This window comes from Drosophila obscura, unplaced genomic scaffold, assembly GCF_018151105.1.
Source record: "Drosophila obscura isolate BZ-5 IFL unplaced genomic scaffold, ASM1815110v1 contig_180, whole genome shotgun sequence".
In the NCBI taxonomy this organism is placed as follows: Eukaryota; Metazoa; Arthropoda; class Insecta; order Diptera; family Drosophilidae; genus Drosophila; species Drosophila obscura.
In genome coordinates this window covers 438,582-461,066 of record NW_024542768.1, presented here as the reverse complement: position 1 = coordinate 461,066, position 22,485 = coordinate 438,582, and the positions used below count along the sequence as shown (strand labels likewise).

At 47.8% G+C, this 22,485-nt stretch overlaps 1 protein-coding gene across 1 annotated transcript; it reads left to right on the top strand.

The window, feature by feature from the left end:
* Positions 1-10,936: 10,936 nt before the first annotated feature.
* Positions 10,937-12,480, top strand: LOC121404021. The gene is made up of 2 exons (XM_041592533.1): positions 10,937-11,199; positions 11,721-12,480. The coding sequence occupies exons 1-2, from the start codon at positions 10,937-10,939 to the stop codon at positions 12,478-12,480; spliced, it is 1,023 nt and encodes a 340-aa protein (XP_041448467.1).
* The last annotated feature ends 10,005 nt before the right edge of the window (positions 12,481-22,485 follow it).

The window sequence follows — 22,485 nt, the reverse complement described above, 5'->3', positions numbered from 1 at the left end:
ACGCACGGACACCCTCAAAACCGACCGCCAGCATCGAAAAAAGGGAACGGCAACCACCATTCAACAGCCCAGCAACACGGGAAACAGCCACGCTAACCCCACGCTGGACGGGGCCCATAATCGAACTGATATCCACAGAGCACCTCATCGAGGGCCCAGCACGATGTCCCCACGATGCCCATACAGCCGTCCTGTCCGCCCCACGGCCGATGCCACACCGATCCTCGCCAACACAATGGAGTACCTTAAGCGTACTGACATGATTCTTAGCGCCATGCAACGAGCCAGGCCGAGAGCCATGTCCGTGATCTTCGTCGCCCACACAAGTTGTTGCTGGGATACTAGAGGCGTCAGCGCGACTTACCTGTTCACGTACCAGTCTGGCTGTAGTATAACACGAGTACTACACCCGGCATACCAAAACATCGTACCCAGGGGCGACACCACACCCATCGTCACCCACATAAGCGAGTACCAACGGAGGATCGAACCGCCCAGCGCCTTCGATACAACCCTCTTACCCGAAGACCCCAGCCAGCCATTTGACTCCGAAGCCACCGATCCAACCGAACATGAGCCTGAACCAGTCCCGGAGCCGTGGCCGCCAGACTTGGCCCCGCAGATCCAAGCTTTTTTAGATGAGGAACTACCAAAATTTGATGGCCTCCACGGGATGTCGGACATCGCCAAGCGCACTATAGTCATGAGGGATAATCGGCCCATAAAGCAGCGGTACTATCCTAAGAATCCAGCAATGGTGCGAATAATTGATGAACAAGTGGACCAATTGATTTCGGAAGCCCCCAAAGCGCCCCAATTGTACTCGTCCGTAAAAAGAATGGGAAATAGCGCATGTGCGTGGATTACCGGCAACTCAACACGCATTCCATCCCCGACGCATACCCGCTGCTCAGGATCAACTATATTTTGGAACGGTTACAAAACGCGCGGTTCATCACAACCCTCGACCTGAAAAATGGATACTGTCAGATCTCCACGGCCGACGAAAGTACCGGGCAGAGGCCTCTACCAATGGAAAGTGATGCCCTTTTGACTACACTCGGCACTGGCAACATTTCAGCGGGCTTTCGACACCCTAATTGGTACAGATATGGAACCATATGCATTCGCGTACCTAGACGACATTGTCATCGTTGGGCGAGATTTCAATGAACATCTACACAACTTGAAAGTGGTTTTGTCTCGACTCCGGAAAGCGAACCTAAGGATAAATGCGGAAAAGTGCGCGTTCTTTCAAAACCAAATCAAGTATCCTGGCCATATGATCAGCGATGAGAGAATCCACACCGACCCCTACAAAATTGCCGCCGTCAAAGAACTCCGGCCGCCCAACAACCTAAAAGAGCTTCGTCAATGCATCGGGATGGCGTCCTGGTACCGACGATTTGTACCAAACTTCACGACGGTCGTCCAACCGATGTCTCGCCTACTCAAGAAAGACCAACCATGGGTATGGACCGAAGCCCAGCAAGCTGCTTTCGACCGACTAAAAGAACTCCTCACGACCGCGCCAGTTCTTGCTTGCCCCGATTTCAACGTCAAATTTTCGCTGCAAACAGATGCGAGTAACCTTGGCGTGGGTGCAGTCCTTACGCAGGAAATCGAAGGCAAGGAGCGAGTCATAGCGTACGTCAGCCGACGACTCAACGAGGCAGAAGAAAACTACTCCACGACCGACAAGGAATGCCTGGCAGTCATCTGGGCCATCCGGAAACTCCGGTGATACCTCGAGGGATATCGGTTCGACGTGATCCCCGACCATCTCGCACTCAAATGGTTGAACACACTGGAAAGCCCCTACGGTAGAGTAGCAAGGTGGGCACTCGAACTACAACAATACCAGTACGACGTACATTATCGGGCGGTTAAGCAGAACGTAGTGGCAGATGCACTATCCCGACAACCCCTGGAAAACCTCGCACGAGTCGAGGCAGTAAACGTAACCTGCCCCTGGCTCAAGCGCAGGATTCAACAAGTTCAGGACGAACCCGTGAAATACCCCGATTACACTCACGAGAATGGGGAATTATATCGACACCTGGGCCGCAGCACCGAGGACAATGAGGACATATCATGGAAACTTTGCATACCAAAGGATCGTCGCACCAGAGTCCTCCAAGAATGCCACGACCAACCCACGGCCGGCCATCTAGGAATCCGTAAGACCATAACCCGAGTCTGTCAACGGTACTATTGGCCAGGGCTTTACCGGGACGTAAGGAAATACGTCCGCAGCTGCACCAGCTGCCAGAAGTTTAAAGCCCAACAACGCAATCCGGTGGGTAAGATGCTCACTCGTAAAGCAGAAGAACAATTTGCAACGCTATGCGCCGACTTCGTTGGACCACTGCCGCGATCCAAATAAGGGAACACCATGCTGCTTGTATTCCACGACACCTTTACTAAATGGATAGAACTGGTGCCGCTTAGGAAAGCCACCGCCGCCACATTGGAGCTAGCCTTCCGTGAGCGGATACTCAGCCACTACGGAGTTCCGAAACAATTTGTGTGTGACAACGGCACACAATTTACGAGCCGGTCGTTCCAGACTTTTCTGCAAACGGCAGGGATAGAGTTGCAACACAGGAAAACCCTACGGAACGAGCAAACAGAACAGTCAAAACCATGATTGCTCAATTTGTGGGGGAGCACCAGAACACTTGGGACGAGCTAATTCGCCGTGAATTCCAGCGTCTCGGAAACAACTGGATTCAGTCCAGCCTTTCTACTGTACGGGAGAGAGCCACGCTTACCTGGAGCCCTATATGATGAAGTCACACCTGGCACAGGAAGCCCGCCAGACACTGCGCTCCGGAAGGCGACACGGCTCAAGGAAGTGTTCGCGATAGTGAAAAATAACATTCAGCGAGCCAGCCACGAGCAGGCAAGGCACTACAATCTCCGCCGACGGCAATGGCGCCCCACGGTGGGCCAATTGGTACTGATTCGACAACATCATTTGTTCAACGCCGCTGACGGCTTTGCCGCAAAACTGGCCCCAAAATATGATGGACCCTACAAAGTGAAAGGTTTACCTCAGCGAATATTTCGAAATTGCAACACAACGACAACCGTAAACAGAAAATCGCAAATGTCAATGACTTAAAGGAATACTACGAAAACGACACGAGCGGTTCTGCAGACGAGGCAAACACCGCAGCTGAACCATAAACAAAACTCAGCAATAAGAAGTCCGCTACCAGGCACGAGAATCTGGCTGACACAACTAAACGATCGTCCGACCCCCTTTTCCCCCCACCGAAGAACGCGAAGAGACATTCACCATGTAACCAATGTAACCTCCTACGAGGCATACCTGGCTCAAGCGGAGGAATCCGCCGCATTATTTCCGGGAATCCGAATCACCGAATCACATCCTTGCAGCCGACCTGGAGCACATCAGGACCTTCGTGGGAACACTGAGAACCCACCACCGAGGAGCAAGAAGCCTAAACATCCTCGGCGCCGCTCTAAAAGTCGTTTCCGGCACCCCGGACTTAGAACAAATTCGGTTCAAGCAAGGACAGCTGATCGAAACCGAGGCAGATCAACGGATTGTAAACTCGAAGGTATAGAACCGGCTCAACGAGCTGACCGCTTACGTAAACATCCTGGTGAAATCGGAGACAACAGGACGAACACAGCTGACGGAGACAATATTAGCGAAGAATCGCGTCATCATAAATGACCTACAAAACCTAATCTTAGGCCTCACGCTGGCCAAGATGAATATCATCAGCCCGACGCTACTGGACGTAGCCGACCTCCGAGAATTCGAGGAACAACAGCTAACAAATATCAGTCTGGTCGAACTACTGGGAGTTTCCAACATTAGCGTGTTCCAGAGCCCGGACCTGCTAACCTTCCTGATCAAATTTCCCCAACCGAAGCGGGTCTGCCGGAAAATGACGATCTTCCCCGTGCAACACAAGCTCAAGATCTTGGACTTCAGCGAAGGGAACGCCATAGCAGAATGCGGAAGCCAAACGATCCGCCTGGGGACGTGTGAGACCACCATCGGCGCCACGTTCTGTAGAGAACGGCAAGGACCCACCTGCGCTCAACAACTAGTGGCTGGGACCATCGCCCACTGCACCACCCTATCCGGCCACCTGGACGCGATCACCATTGTGGACCATGGCACGCTTATCCTCAATGACGCCGTCGTGACCGTGGGAGACGAAACAGGCACAATCCAGAACGTCTCCGGCACCTACCTCGTGGCTTACTCCAGCCGAGTCTCCCTCAACGGGACATGGTACGTGAACCCCCTGGGCGAATCCCGGAAGAAGGCAATGGTCGCCTCAATGACAACCACCGGGCACCACGACAAACTAAGTCTGCCTTTCTTGAGAGAATTACGCATGCAGAACCTGAAGCACATCGAAATGCAGACGGTCAAGAATTCAGCCTCACACCTCCTCACCTGGGTCATCGCCGCGATACTCTGCGTAAGCATATGGTGCTTACGCCGACGACTCCACAACCGGCCTACCAACAACAACGCAACGGATTGCGAAGCACCGGTATCAGAAAACCAACCAGCGTCCCAGCAACAACCACCATCGGCACCAAACAAACGCTGACGATTCACAAACAACCAGCAAAGTTTACGCATCCACTTCCAAGTCGAATCAACACTGGAAGTCATGCCAGCCTGGGCCCTCGCCTAATCTTCAATTATTGAATTTTTGTATGCGATATGTCGCAACCTCTCGAAATCGGCCCAAACTCGGCTTCCGCGATGCTGAGGTCGCACCCTGAAGAACACACGACACTGCACTAGGCAGTCACAAACGCACAACACCACACTACGCAGTCCACCAGCGCACCACACAGCCAAAAGCAAGGACAGCAACGTAAATAACTAAGTGAATGAAAAGTACTGAATAAACCAAGAACAACCAAAACCAAACTCTAGCTAGCGGACCCTGGACAGACTGATGCATACCTCAGCCTGAGATAGGACCTCACACTGGTAAAATACCTTTATCAGTACACTTATGACCTAGAAAGGTTACTTCGTGTCTGAAGAATGAGCACTTTTCAGGGTGCAATTTAAGGTTGTGTTTCCTACACATATCAAAAACGCTGGTGAGGTTTTTAATCATGTGTTTCTCGGAACAACCGATGACAATTAGGTCATCCATATACAAGAATGCCTGAGAAGGTTCGATACCTGAAAATGCAATTGTCATCATTCTTTGAAAAGAGTTGGGCGCTATTTTTAAACCATATGGTAATCGCGTGAAACGATAGGAGCCATTGCTCGTTGAAAACGACGTTATACGTTGAACTTTCTTCAAGTTATATTTGATGAAAACCTGACATCAGATCTAGGCATGAAAAGTATTTGGCTCTACCTAATTGATCAAGAATATCATCTATTCTGGGAAGTGGAAATTTGTCTGATAAAACTTTTTTGTTTATTTGGCGGTAGTCAATCACTAGGCGCCCTCTTTTACTATCTGAATTCGGTAATGATTTTTTCGGGACAAGTAATAATGGACTGTTGTATTCAGAGACTGAGGGTTCTACTATTTTGTCTTTTATTAGCTTTTCTACTTGCTTTATTACTTCCTCTTTTTGACTGTGAGGAATTCTGTAGTTTTTTATATATATCGGTTCATCATCTTTCATTCTTATTTTTTGTTTATAAAAATTATTAGTTGATATCGATTCGGTTTCTGTTCCGAATATATCACAGTATTTGGTGCATAATTCTGTAAGAATGGTTTTGAATTGAATGGGGAAGTTTTTATCTAACTTGTCTAATATTTCGGTCTGATTATTATTAGGATTGGTATTTACTGTTGAAGCAGCAGCAGCAAAATAGCATAACTTAGCATAGAATAGCATAGTATAAGAGTTAATGAATTGTTAAGCTCAGTCGCTGTTACGCCATCTCCGAGCATGTTCGATCGGCTCCCTTCTGTAGTGGGCGAACGTTAGCATCGCTGGCTGCGACCAGTGCATTAAATGAATTTAAATTGAACGGCTGCGTTTTGGTTGAATCTTCGCTGACATCGTATACCACCGTTGTAGGAAAAAACCATCTAGAGCTGCTGGACCGGCGTCATCCCACATCATCGTTCCGGGAAAACCATTCCGGATTTTCATTGGCTCCCGATCAGGGACATCAGTTATCAGCATTTCGTGGAAATTCGCAAGACAAAAACAGTTAACAGTGCACTTTCGTCGTCTCGGCACAAGTTACTGGTTTTTAGTCTTTGTGCGAATAAAGCTCTAGCTGGCTGGTCTGCGACATCTGGTGAAGCATCGCATTAAGGAAAGTTCTTCGGAAAATTCAATGCCGAATCTACAGGTATTCTAGTGTCAAAAATTGAGTGCAATCAATCCACAAATTTGTGAGTCGTGTGTGCCTATTATAGCACCATAGCCGGTGGCCTCATTTTCTGGCACTGCATGAATTGGAATACCAATTTAATATAACATAACCCAAATAAAATCAACCGAAGTGAACTAGCCAGAAATATCGAATAATTATTTATATGTGGAAACTCAATAAAAAAGTGTACATAATATTGAGGTCCGACTGTACTCGCTAATCAAAAGCAACGGAACGGTCATTGCCTCTATTGTCAATTCTCTTTTATCAAGTACCGCTTCTTGGTGGTCTGTTGGCTTCGGTAACGCTATAGTTGCGCCAAATTGTGCATAGTTTGGCGGCGTTTGGTTGTGTGCGCTGAGAGCATAATTTTTCTCGTCGCTCTTGCTGTCGCCGCATTAACCCATTAAAGCCGATACATAGTGAAAATTTAGAATAGTTTTTCTAATAACACAAAACCGAAATACTTGGGTGGCGTAAAGATTTATTAAAAGCGGGGACGAAATAATTTAGGTGCGCTCGATCGAATTCAATTTCAACGATTCTATTCTAAAAATTCATTACACTTCATTCTATGCCTAACTAACCTACGGTGGCAAAGCGGGGCGAATTCGCCTTGAGCGAAAGAGCGAGCTTTTATTGCGCTCCCGCCTTGCCCTAACCTACTTACACTAGACTTCAAAACAATTCAAAAATAATCTTAACATAAAACATTGACTAAGACGACGACATGACGAAACACATAGTCTTTAGACATTTCTGCTGTCGGTGTTTTTGTAATTAATTGTGGATAATAAACTCTGGCGGTTTCGGTTGTGTGCGTTGGCATCATAATTCTGCAAAGCGGTAACGTTGCTAGCGCTTTTTTAACCCGCCAATAGAGAGTTTTGGGGAACTTCTTGTTGTTTGTTTTGGTGTTTGGTTAAAAACAGTTCGTTGAATACAGCGTACTCACCCTCATATTAGCTTGTTTGAACCGTGCGAAAACCTGCGCATTAACCTTTGACGGTATTAATTTGAGTAATCGTGTCAAAAATGAGTGAAAAAGAGAAAGAATTCGCGGCCAAGGAAGTAGGGTCCAAGCTCAGCCAAAAGTTACTGACCGCAATGCAAAACACGACAAGGTGATGAACGACATTAGGCGACAGAAAACGGCTTTCGAGGAAAAAACAATTTCGTTTGATCCTCTTCAAATTAAGTGCAGGTTAGAACTGATCGAAAATTATTGCGACAAGTTAATGGACATTCAGGCAGATGTAGATTTGTTGAATCCCAGCAACGATTTAAGGTCAATGGTCGAGGATGTGTGTATTACTACGAGGGCTATGTATATGTCCGCAGTAAACGTACCTGAGAGTCAGCGAGCACATAGGAACGATCGCGGCGATCAGCGTCATTCGTCACACCTGCCAAAAATGAATTTGCCTAAGTTTATTGGAAAACATTCCGAATTTAAAAACTTCATAAGCCTGTTTGAGAGTTTGGTGCATAGCGACCCATCATTAACGAACGTAGAAAAGTTTAACCACTTGCTGGCTTGTCTCACTGATGCTGCATTGGGCACAGTGAAGGCGTTCCAAATCTCTGAGAGCAATTATGAAAAGGCTCTGGAGAGCTTAAAGAATGTTTACGATAACAAGTGTTTAATCTTTTTCGACACCATCTCGCAGTTGTTCGACATTCCCCAAATAACAAGACCCTCTGCTTCATGCCTGAGATCCCTCATTGACACGGTATCTGCCCTCTACTCCTCTCTGCAGTCGTTAGGAAGTGAGAAGGACATAAATAGTGCAATGCTGATTCACATAGCAATGTCCAAAGTAGATCATACTACAAAATCGCGCTTCGAAGAGCAATTGGATTACGACAAATTGCCGTCGTGGTCCGATTGCGCATCCCAGTTGAATCGGCGCTATCAGCATCTGTCAGCTGAAGAGTCAACAAGGAGTAAGGGAAAAGGCAAATCAGAGATAGGCAAAGGACACACGAAGTCTTCCTTTTCCTGTGCAAAGTCAGATCGGCGCGCCGAGTCGAAGTGTAGCTATTGTTCAGCGAGCAATCATAAGCAGTTGTCAAGCGTTCAGTGCTCTTCCTGTTCTTCAACGTTTTGATATCACCAAGCAACTTCGCTTGTGTATAAATTGTTTGAAGCCAGGTCATACAGTTACGAAGTGCAAGACAGCAAAATGTCGAGTGTGCTCCAAGTCCCATAATACGTTGCTTCACCGATACTGGGTAGAGTCACAGCAAAGTACGTCTGGTTCGGCTCCTGTAGAACAGCCCTCAGTTTCTGAAAACCCAACAGCATACTCGAGTCATGTGGCGAGTACTGACCAAGTGATTCTCGCGACGGCAGTAGTAAAGGTGAAAGATCGGTTCGGACAGTTCCAATATGCTAGGGCGCTGCTGGATTCCGGCTCCCAGATAAATTTTATTTCCGAGGATCTCGCACAGCGTCTAAGACTGCACCGTGACGAGTCATGCATTAGTATCACAACTGTTGGAAAAAGTTCGTCCGTCGTAAAGAACAAGGTTCACAAGTCCGTCCAATCTCGTGTCAACGCTCATCATTTTTCAACCGATTTTTGGGTATTACGTTCAATCTCCACATACCAACCCGACCATGTCGAAAATTTCGCCCAGTGGAATATTCCAGCAAACCTTGAGCTGGCAGACCCACATTTTTTCAAGCCTGCTAAGGTCGACTTACTGCTAGGGGCAGAAACCTTCTTCGAATTGATATGTGTGGGCCAAATAAAGCCAAGTTCCGAACATCCATCAATCCAGAAAACGTTGTTGGGCTGGATTGTTTCGGGAAAATATACTGCATCAAAACAGGATGTTGTATGCAATAACGCTGTTGGTAGCGATACGTGTTCTCTCGACTCTCTGGTGGAGCGCTTTTGGGAATTGGAACATGTCCCAGAGAAGTCGAAGGCTGTACATACAGCTGAACAGTTGGCTTGCGAACGCGTTTAAAATGAATCCCAAGGTTTTGGGTTCCTCTTTCGAGACGGCAAAACGCCGCTTTCTATCCCTGGAACGCAGAATCGCGAGTGATCAGTACCTGCATGACATGTATATGGAGTTTATGAAAGAGTATCTCAACCTTGGTCACATGTCATTGCTTCCAGGCACTCCTCCAGGACACCATTACTATATTCCGCATCAATGTGTCCTGAGACCTGATAGTAGCACCACCAAGCTCCGCGTAGTGTTTGATGCATCGAGTAAAACTTCAACTTCAATCTCTTTAAACGAGACTTTGATGGTGGGAGCCACTATTCAGAGGGAGCTTTTTGCAACTCTTGCACGGCTTCGATTAAACCGTTTTGCCCTTACAGCGGATAAGAAGCACTTGCGGCAAGTGCAGGTTGCTGAAGAAGATCGAAATTTCCAATTGATTCTTTGGAGGGAGAAAGCAAATATTGACGTGCAAAGTTATCGCCTGAATACGGCCACGTATGGGACAGCTTCAGCTCCATTTCTGGCCATCCGCTGTCTCGTTGAGCTAGCAAAAGTCTATCCAAAACCCCCCCCTGTGGGCCCCCCAACTCATAGCAAATGACTTTTACTTTGACAGGAGCAAACAGTCTTTAAGAACTGGGAAGAATTCGGCAGGAAGTGAGTGATGTCATGGAAGCTGGGGGTTTCATGTTGGCCAAATGGGCGTCAAATCATCCCCATCTTCTGTCCGATAGTGGCCAGGAAAAGTCTCTTCAGTTTGACCCTTCCGCTTCCATTAAAACACTCGGAATTCGTTGGAATCCGCAAACTGATTTGTTTCACTATCAGCTGGACGCCTCCTTTGATTCATTACCCCCTACGAAGCGCAACATATTGTCAGTTGCTTCGCGATTGTTCGACCCATTAGGGTTACTATGTCCCTTAATTACCAGGGCAAAGATCTTGCTGCAGCATCTGTGGAGGCAAAAGTTGGATTGGGACGAGTCAGTTCCCATGAGTCTGCATACGAGTAGGAACAGGTTCAAGCAGAATTTATTCGACTTGGACAAAATCTCTATACCTCGCTTTATCGGTCTTGCCAATAATTCCACTATCCAAATACACGGATTCGCTGACGCATCAGGTGATGCGTACGGATGTTGTATATACGTTCGTACCAAGGACGATAAAAATGTTTTATCCCGACTTCTTACAGCAAAGTCCCGAGTATCGCCTCTTAAAACGAAATCAATTCCACGACTCGAATTGTGTGCAGCGCTTCTTCTATCCACGCTATGGTCTCAAGTTCGACTGCTGTTAGACAAGTTTGTAATTGAAAGCGTGAACTTTTGGTCGGACTCCCAGGTCACCTTGTATTGGCTGGATAGGGACCCAGCCACCCTAGCAACGTTTGTGGCCAATTGGGTTGCTGAAATCCAGGAGTTGTCCAGTGGTGTGATTTGGCGTCACGTTCCCACCGATCAAAACCCAGCAGACTTAGTGTCCCGTGGAACAGATGTAGATGGTGTAATGTGCTCATTGTGGACTAATGGGCCGCATTTTCTTCTTCGTGGTCCTGAGAATTGGCCGCGTCTTCATCAGGTTGAGTTGTCCCCAGAAATGGAAAAGTCAGAAGACAAGAAAATTGTGGCAGCACATTCTGTGGCAAAGGGTCAGACTAATGAGGTCATCGAGCTGATTGGAAGATGCTCTTCGTTTCAGAAGTTGCTTCGGATCATGGCGTATGTGAATCGGTTCATTCAAGGTGGCAATCGCAGTCGAGATGTGGTTGTATCAGCTAAGGAGCTGAAGGTCTCATTTCTTAGGCTGGTACAGGTAGTCCAAAGATGTGAGCTTGGATCAGAATTCCTCAAACTGGATAGGTCGGAAATTTTGTCTCCACATCTTCAACGACTCAGCCCGTTCATACACACGAGCGAACGCGGCGGAGTCACCTTCCGACTGATTCGTGTTGGGGGAAGATTGCTGCACGCAGAAATTCCATACGATGCGAAGTTTCCTTTACTGCTGTCGCAAAAGTCGCAGTTCGTGACACTGTTTCTACGCCATTTGCATCGTGCTCATTATCATGCAGGTGCAAAAGTAATGGTTTCCCTTCTAAGGCAGCAGATTTGGCTATTGAACGCCCGAGAAGCATGCACAAGAATCGTGAGGAATTGTGTGCACTGTTTCCGATACAAGCCCATCCTTATGGGACAGATCATGGGAAACCTGCCAGCTGACCGAGTGCAAAGAGCTCGCCCCTTTCTGATTTGTGGGGTAGATTTCTGCGGTCCGTTTCAGGTGTCCCTCAAAATTCGAGGCAGGTCCCCCATTCAAAGGCTGTTCACCTCGAATTAGTAGTCGACCTATCAACTGATAGTTTTTTGTGTGTTTTCAAAAGGTTCGTCGGGAGGGGAGGCTTTCCGGTGAAGGTCTACAGCGACAACGCCACCAACTTCGTGGGCGCGAGCCGAGTGATGGAAGAGCTTCACGCAGCATTTCAGAGGGATCAGGATCGGCTCAGGACGTACGCAGGACGTACGCAGACGTACGGCGTCGAGTGGTGTTTCATACCACCGAGAGCACCGCACTTCGGAGGGCTTTGGGAGGCGGCAGTCAAGGCAGCCAAACAGCGGCTGATACGTGGAGTTGGCAACGCCAAGCTCACCGCGGACGAGCTCAGCACCCACCTGGTCGAGGTAGAGGCCATCCTCAACTCCCGGCCAATCGCTTCGCCAGGCAACGACCCCAGCGATGGAGAAGCCCTGACGCCAGGGCACCTGCTCATCGGGCAGCCGCTTCTTTCGCTGCCGTCCGAATCCGAGCAAGACGCCAAATGCAGCAAGGGCGGCTTCGACTATTTGAAGCGGTGGCGCATGCTGTCCGCGCTCAAAGAGCAGTTTTGGCAGGGCTGGTCCAAAGACTACCTGGCCAGCCTGCAGCAGCGGCAGCAATGGTGTACCGAAGGACCGAACCTCGAGGCAGGATGCCTAGTGCTCGTCCACGAGGACAACACACCGCCACAGAAGTGGACCACAGGGCGAGTGGTGGCAACGACGGCAGGAGAAGATGGGAGAGTGCGCGTGGCAGAGGTGCGAACTTCCGCAGGCGTTATTAAACGAGCAGTCCAAAAACTGGCAAAATTGCCAATGGATGGTTGAAGCGCCGGAGGCCTTCAACGGGGCCGGAATGTTGAAGCAGCAGCAGCAAAATAGCATAACTTAGCATAGAATAGCATAGTATAAGAGTTAATGAATTGTTACGCTCAGTCGCTGTTACGCCATCTCCCAGCATGTTCGATCGGCTCCCTTCTGGAGTGGGCGAACGTTAGCATCGCTGGCTGCGACCAGTGCATTAAATGAATTTAAATTGAACGGCTGCGTTTTGGTTGAATCTTCGCTGACATCGTATACCACCGTTGTAGGAAAAAACCATCTAGAGCTGCTGGACCGTCGTCATCCCACATCATCGTTCCGGGAAAACCATTCCGGATTTTCATTTACTATGTCGTAATCATCTAATGGTTCGAATTTTATTGTATTTAATTCAATGATTGCATTTGTATTTGTTGTATTTAATATTCGGACGAAGGTGTTTTGAGAGTCTGAAATGGAGTTTCCAATGTATACTCCATTTTGAATGTCTTGATTTGGTATGAATATATATTCAGTTGCTGTATTTATAGCAATCTTTCGGACAACTTCGGATCGTGCTGGTAAAATTGTTAAATTGTTTTCTAGTGTATGATATATTGGAATATTGGTGGGATAATGGAAATTATTTGGTCTCAGGATGAGCCAATCATTTTCTGGTTTTAAGTCTATTTGACAATTGAATTTTTTCATGAAATACCAATTATTCCATCGCAAGGAATGGGAAAGTTTGAATCTACTATATGAAAATTATGTGGAATAGCATATTTTCCTAAGAGAAGTTCTATGAATGTTAATCCTTTGGAATTGGTTGAACCTTCACCAATACCTGATATTTGTGCGATATTTTTGTAATCTATGTTACGAAATGTGTCTGAAAATATGTCCGCACCTGAATCTACCAATAATGTATATATGCTGTCGGGTCAAGCATGTGAATACGCCCGGCAGCGGCTGTTCTGGCAGCTGTCTCCCGCTGCCTTCGTGTTGCTGCTGCACCTGCTGCGTTTAAGCAGCTCTCTTGTTCTACTCGGCTCAGAAGCCGAGCCTAACTATGCCATTTGCCATTTCAACATAATAATTAACACTTAATTGCCCTTCGTTCGTCTGCTTTGCTCGCCGCTCTGATCCAGTGCCATCGATAACATAACCAGTGCCATAGACCACATACAAGCATATACACCGGCCGCCTGTGTATACACAAATTGCGCTTGAAGTTCCCGTTTGTTACGAGCGTTGCGCTTTGTGTTCCTCTTCCCGCTACGAACGTTTTTAGAACCGCTGCTGCTATGGATGCTGCCAACGACGCTCCAGTGCCCAGGGAGCAAAACAGGGTGTCTTTTCTGAGGATTAAGTCAACGGAACTATGTGAGAAAGTGAAAAGATTGGCTACCGCTTGGGAAGATGAGGCTGCTGTCTGTGACTATTACATGCTACGTGTAAAGCTGGAGCAGATCGAGAAGCTGAATGGGCAATTTGAAACATTGCACAATGAGCTTGAAGAATTGGACTGCAACGAAATTCATAGTGGACTGTGCGACAGCTTTGAAACAATTGCCAGTGCTCTCAAGGCTTCGATCATGCGTGAAACTTCTAGGATTAGCGGATACATTCCGCTGCATTCTACGTTTGCTGGAGCAAATGCAACTGCAGGTTTTCCCGGTGCTCAGCCGCCACCTCGTCGTAGGCCAGGATCATCCTTTTCTCCCATACAATTGCCAAGGTTTAGCGGAGGATATGCGGATTGGGCGGACTTTTACTCGATGTTCACGACCATCATCGACAATCATCCAGAGCTACCCAACATTGAGTATTTTCAGCATCTGCGATCTTGCCTGCGTGACTCGGCGTTGGAGACAGTTCGTTCGCTGGAAATCTCGGACAGCAACTATAATATAGCATTGGATTTATTGGAAAAGCGTTTTAATAATCGTCGTTTAGTTTTTCAGGCGCACATTACTGAGATTCTGGGGCTGCAGGCAGTTGAGAATGGGTCAGTGTCGATGCTGCGGGAGATTTCTGACAAGTTCAACGCTCATATTCGGGCGCTGCAGGCTTTGGGCACGCCTGAGCAGATCGCAGGATGCATCATAGTGAAGGTGATACTTCGTAAACTGGACCCGGCGACTCAAGCCAAGTGGGAGGAACGTTTAGAGGACTCAGCCTTCGTCAACTTGATTTCATCATGCGAGTCCATGGCCTCGTTTTTGGATCAGCGATGCAGGACGTTGGTAACAGTGGATTTCGCTATGGCAACATATGCGCCAAGCAGTCAGGTGGGCAGTAGTAGAAAACCTAACCATTCTAAATCCACACTTGTTGCCATTAACCAAAACACATCAAACTGCGTGCTGTGCAATGACAGCGCTCACGAAATCAATCATTGTCCCAATTTTATAGCACTGTCTCCCGCAAATCGCCATAAGGAAGCCAAAAGGCTTTCCCTGTGTGTAAATTGCCTCAAAACAGGGCATCGATTGAGTCAATTTAGCTCCAGCAAATGCCGTACCTGTGGACGTAGGCACCACACTCTATTGCATTTCGGTGGCCTTGATGCTACTGCAGCCCAAGGTGGATCTGTTCCACTTGGCACTTCGTCTCCGTCTGCGTCATCTCATCCCATCGCTGAGTCCTCTGCTTCATCGTCCACGGCGGCTACTCATACCACTTAACCATCTATCCCAGCATCTACCTCTTCTGCTCTTATTGCCCAGGGTCTCAGTGATGATGTCGTTCTGCTAGCCACGACAACAGTCTTGGTAAAAAATCGTTCCGGAGTTTTTGTTCCCTGTCGAGCGTTGCTTGATTCTGGCTCTCAACTACACTTACTTCTCGCTTCGCAAATCAGCTTCAGCTTCGAAAAATGAAATCATCAACGTCAGTATCAGGAATAGGCGATTCTACCTTTGTCACGGATGGAGTGAACGTCAGTCTGCACTCTCGCTCATCGGAATACTCAACTCTCATCACCGCTGTCGTAGCCTCTAGCATAACTGACCGGCAGCCGAGCTTCGGAATAGACACTTGCAACTGGAATATTCCAGCAAATCTGCCACTAGCTGATCCAGAGTTCTATAGACCGCAGCGTGTTAATCTTCTAATTGGCGCCAGCTTGTTTTACGAACTCCTCTGCGTTGCCCAGGTCACGCTATTGCCAGGATTGCCCTCAATTCAGAAGACTCGCTTGGGATGGGTCATATCTTGAGGTTGTTCCCGAGTAAGGAAGGGGTCCTCTTTAATGGTTTCGCGCGCCCCGGCCGTAGCTGCATAACCTAGACGAGAAACTTGAGGTCCTGCTGCGACGGCTTTGGGAGGTAGAGAATTGCATCGAACCCATAGTAAATTCTACCAAAGAAGAGCTAGATTGTGAAGCTCACTTTGTGCAGCATTTCCGCCGATTGCAAACCGGCGATTATTGTGTTAGGCTGCCCGCAAAATACAATCTGGATGTCTTGGGAGAATCGTATCATCAAGCTCTTTGAAGGTTCTTATCTCTTGAACGGAAGTTAGATCAGCGTCCTGATGTAAAATCTCTGTATGCTGCTTTTATAAAAGAGTACCTTGATCTAAGTCATATGTCCTCCTGCCGATATTTTTTGCCTCACCATTGCGTCACAAAGGAAGATAGTTCTACAACCAAGCTTCGGGTCGTTTTCGATGGATCTGCATCAACATCATCTGGTTATTCCCTGAACGACGTTTTAATGGCCGGTCCTGTAATCCAACCGAAGCTTTTCCATATTCTTACTCGATTTCGGTCACATGCAGTTGCGATTACGGGAGATATTTGCAAGATGTACCGATGTGTCAGGGTCTCATCTGAGGACAGTAACTTGCAGAGTATTCTATGGACGAATTCCATGCAAGAGGAGTTGCGTGTATTCAAGCTGGATACCGTAACTTATGGGACGAAGCCTGCCTCTTATTTATCTGTGCGGGCGATGCATCAGCTGGATGGATCAATGGATCAATGGAAGAACAGACAGCGTTTCCTATTGGGACTGAGATTCTTCGCCGTGACTTCTACGTTGATGACCTAATATCTGGAGCCAGCTCTCCGGAGGAGGCTATCCGCATTCGTGACCAAACTGCAGGATTTTTGAGTAGAGGCCAGTTCCGACTGAGGAAATGGTGTTCGAACGTCCCTGCTGTCCTCGATGGGGTTCCTAAGGAGGAGAAGGAAACTAATTTGAAGTTCGACGATGACAGTGATTTTACCAAAGCACTGGGAATTGCCTGGGATCCTGTGTCTGATCAACTTTTATTCTCCTTTTCTGCCCTACATTCGTCTTCGCATCCCTGCAGGCGTTCCGTCTTGTCTACAATAGCCCGGTTCTACGACCCCCTTGGACCAGCTGGAGCTGTCATTACAAAGGCAGAAATCTTTCTCCAGCAGTTGTGCAAGGAGAAGTTGTCCTGGGATGAAAGCTTGCCATCCGGACTGAACACCTCCTGGCAGGAATTATGTAACAGTTTTGGCCACATTCGACGCTATGAATTTCCTCGGTTCGTGCTTATTCCGAATTTTGAGCTAGAAATTCACGGATTTTGCGACGCCAGCATTGAGGCTTATGGTGCCTGCATTTATGTTGTGTCTAAGGGTCAGCGGTTCAGCAGCCACTTACTCTGTGCAAAATCTCGTGTTGCTCCATTGAAGCCGAGCCTAACTATGCCATAATGCTCTCACGCTCTCGTTATGCATAGGGCACAGGCAGTCGGCCCATTTTGCCCTGCGATCAGTCAATTATTGATATTCAGAACGTTCGGTCTATATACCTTAAGCAAACATATTAAATACGCATACTGCCGCTACTAAATACTAATAAAATAATATTGTAATAAATTTATCGGCTCTGTTCTTAAATTTAATTAAAATAGCTATTAAAAATGCTTAATAGCTCAAGCATATGTTGTGTGTTTTTTCATTTTGTAATGAAACAAAAAGGTTAAAATTAAGATTGATAGTGTGAACCGTTACTGATTTTGTTTTCTTAAGGGGGCTTACTGGTTTTCCGGCGTCGTTTGCACCTGTCGGACATTATTATTTTGCCTGTTAGAGTTGGCATTATTACCACTATATAATCCACCGTTTTGACAGTTGTTTCCTCGATAGTTTGTATTGTTGTTTTTACTATTGTTGTAACGTCGAAAATTTCATCTGAAATTCCCGCGTCCTCGGCTTTGGCTACTTTGGTAACTACCTCGGTAATTACCTTGGTATTCACCTAGGCTTCCGCCTCGGTATGAGTTTCCTCTATATGAGTTATTACTCTGCCGATTATAGTACAGTACGGTATCAGTTTTACCGGTTGCATCTGTGCAACTGTTTATGAACTTGGAGACAGCTTCGTTCATGTTATTGAACTGTCCCGCTTCCATGATAAGTTTAACTTTTTCGATGGAGCAATTCTTTGTCATAGCTTTTACGTTGGGTTGAATATTTAGTGGCAAGTGAAAGGGAAATTCCGTCTGCAATATAGGCGCTTTCTAGAGCCTTTGTCAATTGTTGAATTTCTTGAGTATAGACGTTTGCAGTTTTATTTTTCTGTTAGACGTTCAACATTTTAGCGTTCAGTACTTCAACTGACTCGCCTTTTACGTAATTTTTAAGCTTACGGATGACGTCTGCTATTGTTGTTTCTGATTCTATTAAGTTCCTGGCATTTCCTTTAAGTTTTGATTTAAGGAGGGATACAGCTAAAACTTCTTGAGTTCCTTTAATGGAATCTACTATTTCTAGTGCGTCTAGGAAACTTCTCAGATTTTCGTGTTTACCATCGATAGTACTTATCTATCAAAATTGCCAAGAAAGACTTTCAGATGTACATGAAACCCAAATCCAAACCCAAATAAGCCTGGAGGCTGAGTTGAGAAATTCTATATTTCTTTGTGCCAATGTTGTTTCTATTTCTTTGTCAGTTTCTAGGTCAGTTTCTAGTATTACTTGTTCTGCATGACTTGTATCGGGCAGAAATGATTTATTAAAGCTGGCTAGACTGGTGTAATTGTTTGGTAAGGAAAGTTGCAAGCTATGTATTGTACTGATTTTAATATGTTTTAAACCGGGCTATGTTATGTATTATGTTATTTTTATTTGTTCTACGACGCGTATGGTGGTTTGACTTGCGTGTTTGTTATTTGCCTGACTGCTACGGCTGATGGACTTTTTCTTCATGCAAGGCAGTGCCTTTTATAGATCGGCCGGCCTTCAATTTTCCCATGAATGTCTTACAGATATCTTATTTCTACTTCAGAATGTGGGAAGGGTTCTTACATAAATATATATTGCCGAATTATAGTCTGCGCGTGCAGACGGGCTGATCGGTAACAGAAGGTTACCTAATCATTAGCCCTGCAGTCAGTGTCCAATATTCCCGGTAAGGAAAGTCGTAGATTGCTGACTGGCTCGCGCATGTGAGGGGTTTGCCCGGTAACCGAGGGTTACCTAAGCAATTGCCTCTCAAGAAGTGTCCAATGTCCCAGGTAAGGTGATCGGTGTGCACCGGTACCGTGGGAAAGAAATTTCGTTGGCACTTCGGGAATATATATTGTTAGGAATATTTATTTATTTAATATTATTTTAGGTACTTAATGCGTAAGCCCCTTGTGCTGGTCTCCTGTCTTTTGGCGTGAGCTGAGTTTGCATTTTTGCTGGGTGTTCACCTCGCTTCACCTGGGAGTAGCGTTGGCTGCGTCTTCAGCTTGTGACGAACCATGGGATCCATGTTCACAATAAGTCAAGCTAGCATAAAAGTATCGAAACATCGACCCAAATTCAGATAATACCTCCGCGATGCAGAGTTAGCAAAAACTCATTTCTTTTGAAACCAAATACCCAATTCCCAACTGCACCTTCCGGGATGCAGCATCAGCAAAACCACCCTGACTCATTAAAAATTGTCAACGAAGCACCAAGCTTCGGCCTAGTTACCACACCCTACAATTATTATTACCCAATAACCTTAAGTCAGCAAGAATTAATTATTTCCGGGTCTCAGGTGCGATCGCCAGCTGCATAAAAGGGCCAAGATCGGCAGAAAGAGTAGGCAGTCCATCAGCCCAAACCCAAGACACTGCACAAGGCAGTCCCTCAGTCACACACCCAAGACACTGCACAAGGCAGTCCCTCAGTCACACACCCAAGACACTGTACTACGCAGTCCCTCAGTCACACACCCAAGACACTGCACTAGGCAGTCCCTCAGCCCAAACACAAGACACTGCACAACGCAGTCCACTAGCGCACCATACAACTACAAGCCAGAGTAGCAACGTAAAGGAATTAAGTGAATGAATAAATTCTGAATAATACAAGAACCACAAAAACTCCCGCATCATCACTTTTCGCTTGCCTACTGCATTTTTCAAGCCAGCCCGACATCTGAAGTCACCTACAAACTACAAATTGTCTTGTAGCGGACCCTGGACAGACTGATGCTTACCTCAGCCTGAAATAGGACCTCACAAGTGGCGCCCGAGCAGGGACTTTTTGATGACTTTAAAGAGACTAACACCTTAATACGGAGCTTTGTGGGGTAAAGACCCACGGCCACTGAAAGAGACTAGGCTAGCAAGGATCAATAACCGTCAAGCACAAAACGCAAAATCCGGTCCGAAGCAGAAGCCCCACCAACACAACGTGAGTCAGTGCTACTAACCGCAAAACACACCATGGAAGCCCACGAAGCCGGTCAACCCGACGAATTTTACCCGGAGGGACACCATGCCAATCCAGGAGTCACCACCGGCTGGATTTATAAACTCCGGCGGGATGAGCTGGAAGCCCTGGCCGAGGAATTCGGATTCGGCAACGAAGGAACAGTCGAGGAACGACGAAAGAGATTCGCCGCACTAGTCGCCGGGACACTCTCGCAGGATGCCTGGGTTCGACTGGCAGACCTCGAACGGCAATACGCCATACCAGCAGGACGCTCCAAGTCACCCATGCCCACCACTCCTGGGCCATCTGACCAGCGGAAAACAGACCCAAAAGCCGGGTTACAAGTCCCCACCGCGGCCGAATACAGCACACCCTGCCCACCACGCATCGTAACGCCAGCCGATTTGCCCAGACCTCCAGTTACGGAGACCAGTCGCTCGCCCACACAGAGGATCGTGCCAGCCATGGACTCTTCCACCGCGCACATCGCGGTACAGATTCGGAAATGGGGGATCAGGTTCGACGGACAGGACGATCCACTCGCATTTCTGGAACTACTCGAAGAACGTGCTCTCTCATATGGGGTGGACACGAATCAGCTGCCCCGGGCCATGACAGAGCTTCTCACCGATCGGGCCAGTCGCTGGTACCGTACCAGCCAACTACAAGGCAGCTCATGGGCATATTTCCGCCAAGAATTCTTGACTTTCTTCTTGCCGCCACGGTATTTTGAACAATTGGAAGACCAGATCCGAGCCCGCAAGCAAGCGGTAGGAGAATCGTTCAAGGATTACCTCATCGTACCAGGCACCACGCCAGGTACGACGCAGCCAAGGAGCTGAACAGGATCTACGATAACGCCCTGCCAGCATACCAGATGTACGTGCGGCGACACGAACTACAAAGCTTAGCACAGCTCACAATGTTGGCCACCGAGTTCGAGAGCATCCAAGAGCGGACCATCCCGACCACTTTCGCACCGCCGCGAAGCACCCCAAGATACCCAAGGCCGGCCACCGAGCCAAGGAACGGCGACCCGCCCCGGCCACCATTTCGGCAACCCCACAGGGAGGCAGCAGACTCGCCAAGGAGACAGCAAGCACCCTCAAACAGCCAGACAACGCCCGAGGTGGCCCATCACATGATCACGACCAACATCATCAACCCACGCGCAGCCTGTCGCCGATGTGGTGAAGCGGGGCATGCGGCATACGACTGCCATAATCCCTCCATCCTATTCTGCTGGGAATGTGGCAAACGCGGCACACGGACCGTAAATTGCTGCCGCCAAAACACGTCGGGAAACGACATGCGTTCCCAACTGACACGGGATCAGCCGGAAACGACGCCTCCTCCAACCCGCGACTAAATAACTCTCTACACGTAAGCAACGGCCGGATAGTGGCGATGGTCACCATAGGAGGACACGCAACGGAAGCCACAATCGACACCGGGGCATCCAGAAGCTTTATCAGCGCAAACCTCGCCCGAAAACTAAACAACAACACCAACCTGCAAGATGCATGCATCCGCATACGCCTGGCCGATGGCTCGGTCAGAGAGATCTCACAAGTTCTACTGGCGCACATCAAGCTGGATCAACGAGAGGTTCAAATCCCGCTCCTGGTCCTGCCAAACATGTTGGGACAAGTTATTGTCGGCATGGACTTCCTAGGTGCCATCGAAACGACGATCCAATGCGGCACCGCGCTGCTACAGCTACGAGACCGTCACCCCATGCCCATTGAACCCGTGCTTACTACCATCCACGTACAAGACGCCGAACCCCGATACCAGAAACCCCAACAACGCGCAACGAACCTACGTCCACGACCTACCACAACGCACACGGCACCCAATAACGCAACGCAGCACTAGACACCCAAACCAATCGCAACGAATACGAAGCAACGGCACACTACGGAGAACATGAATCCAAGGTCAGCACCAGCAAACCGCAATCAAGCAATCGGGAGAATGAGTCCCACGGTCACTACGGAGCAACCGCGTCCTAGCCCAACCACAGGTGACACATACCCCAAACAAACCACGAGGATCTCACACACGAGACAAACACACTTGAACACGGCGCTCGACACAGGAAGCCCAGGTCCAAGACAAGCAACAGAGCAAGCACGAACAGAATTCACAACGGAAGAATTCAACGCATGGACACCCTCAAAATCGATCATCAGCATCGAAAAAAGACAACGGCAACCACCATCCGACAGCCCAGCAACACGGGAAACAGCCACGCTAACCCCACGCTGGTCGGAGCCCATAATCGAACTGATATCCACAGAGCCCCTCAACGCGGGCCCGGAAACCACGACGATGCCACCACGATGCACAGA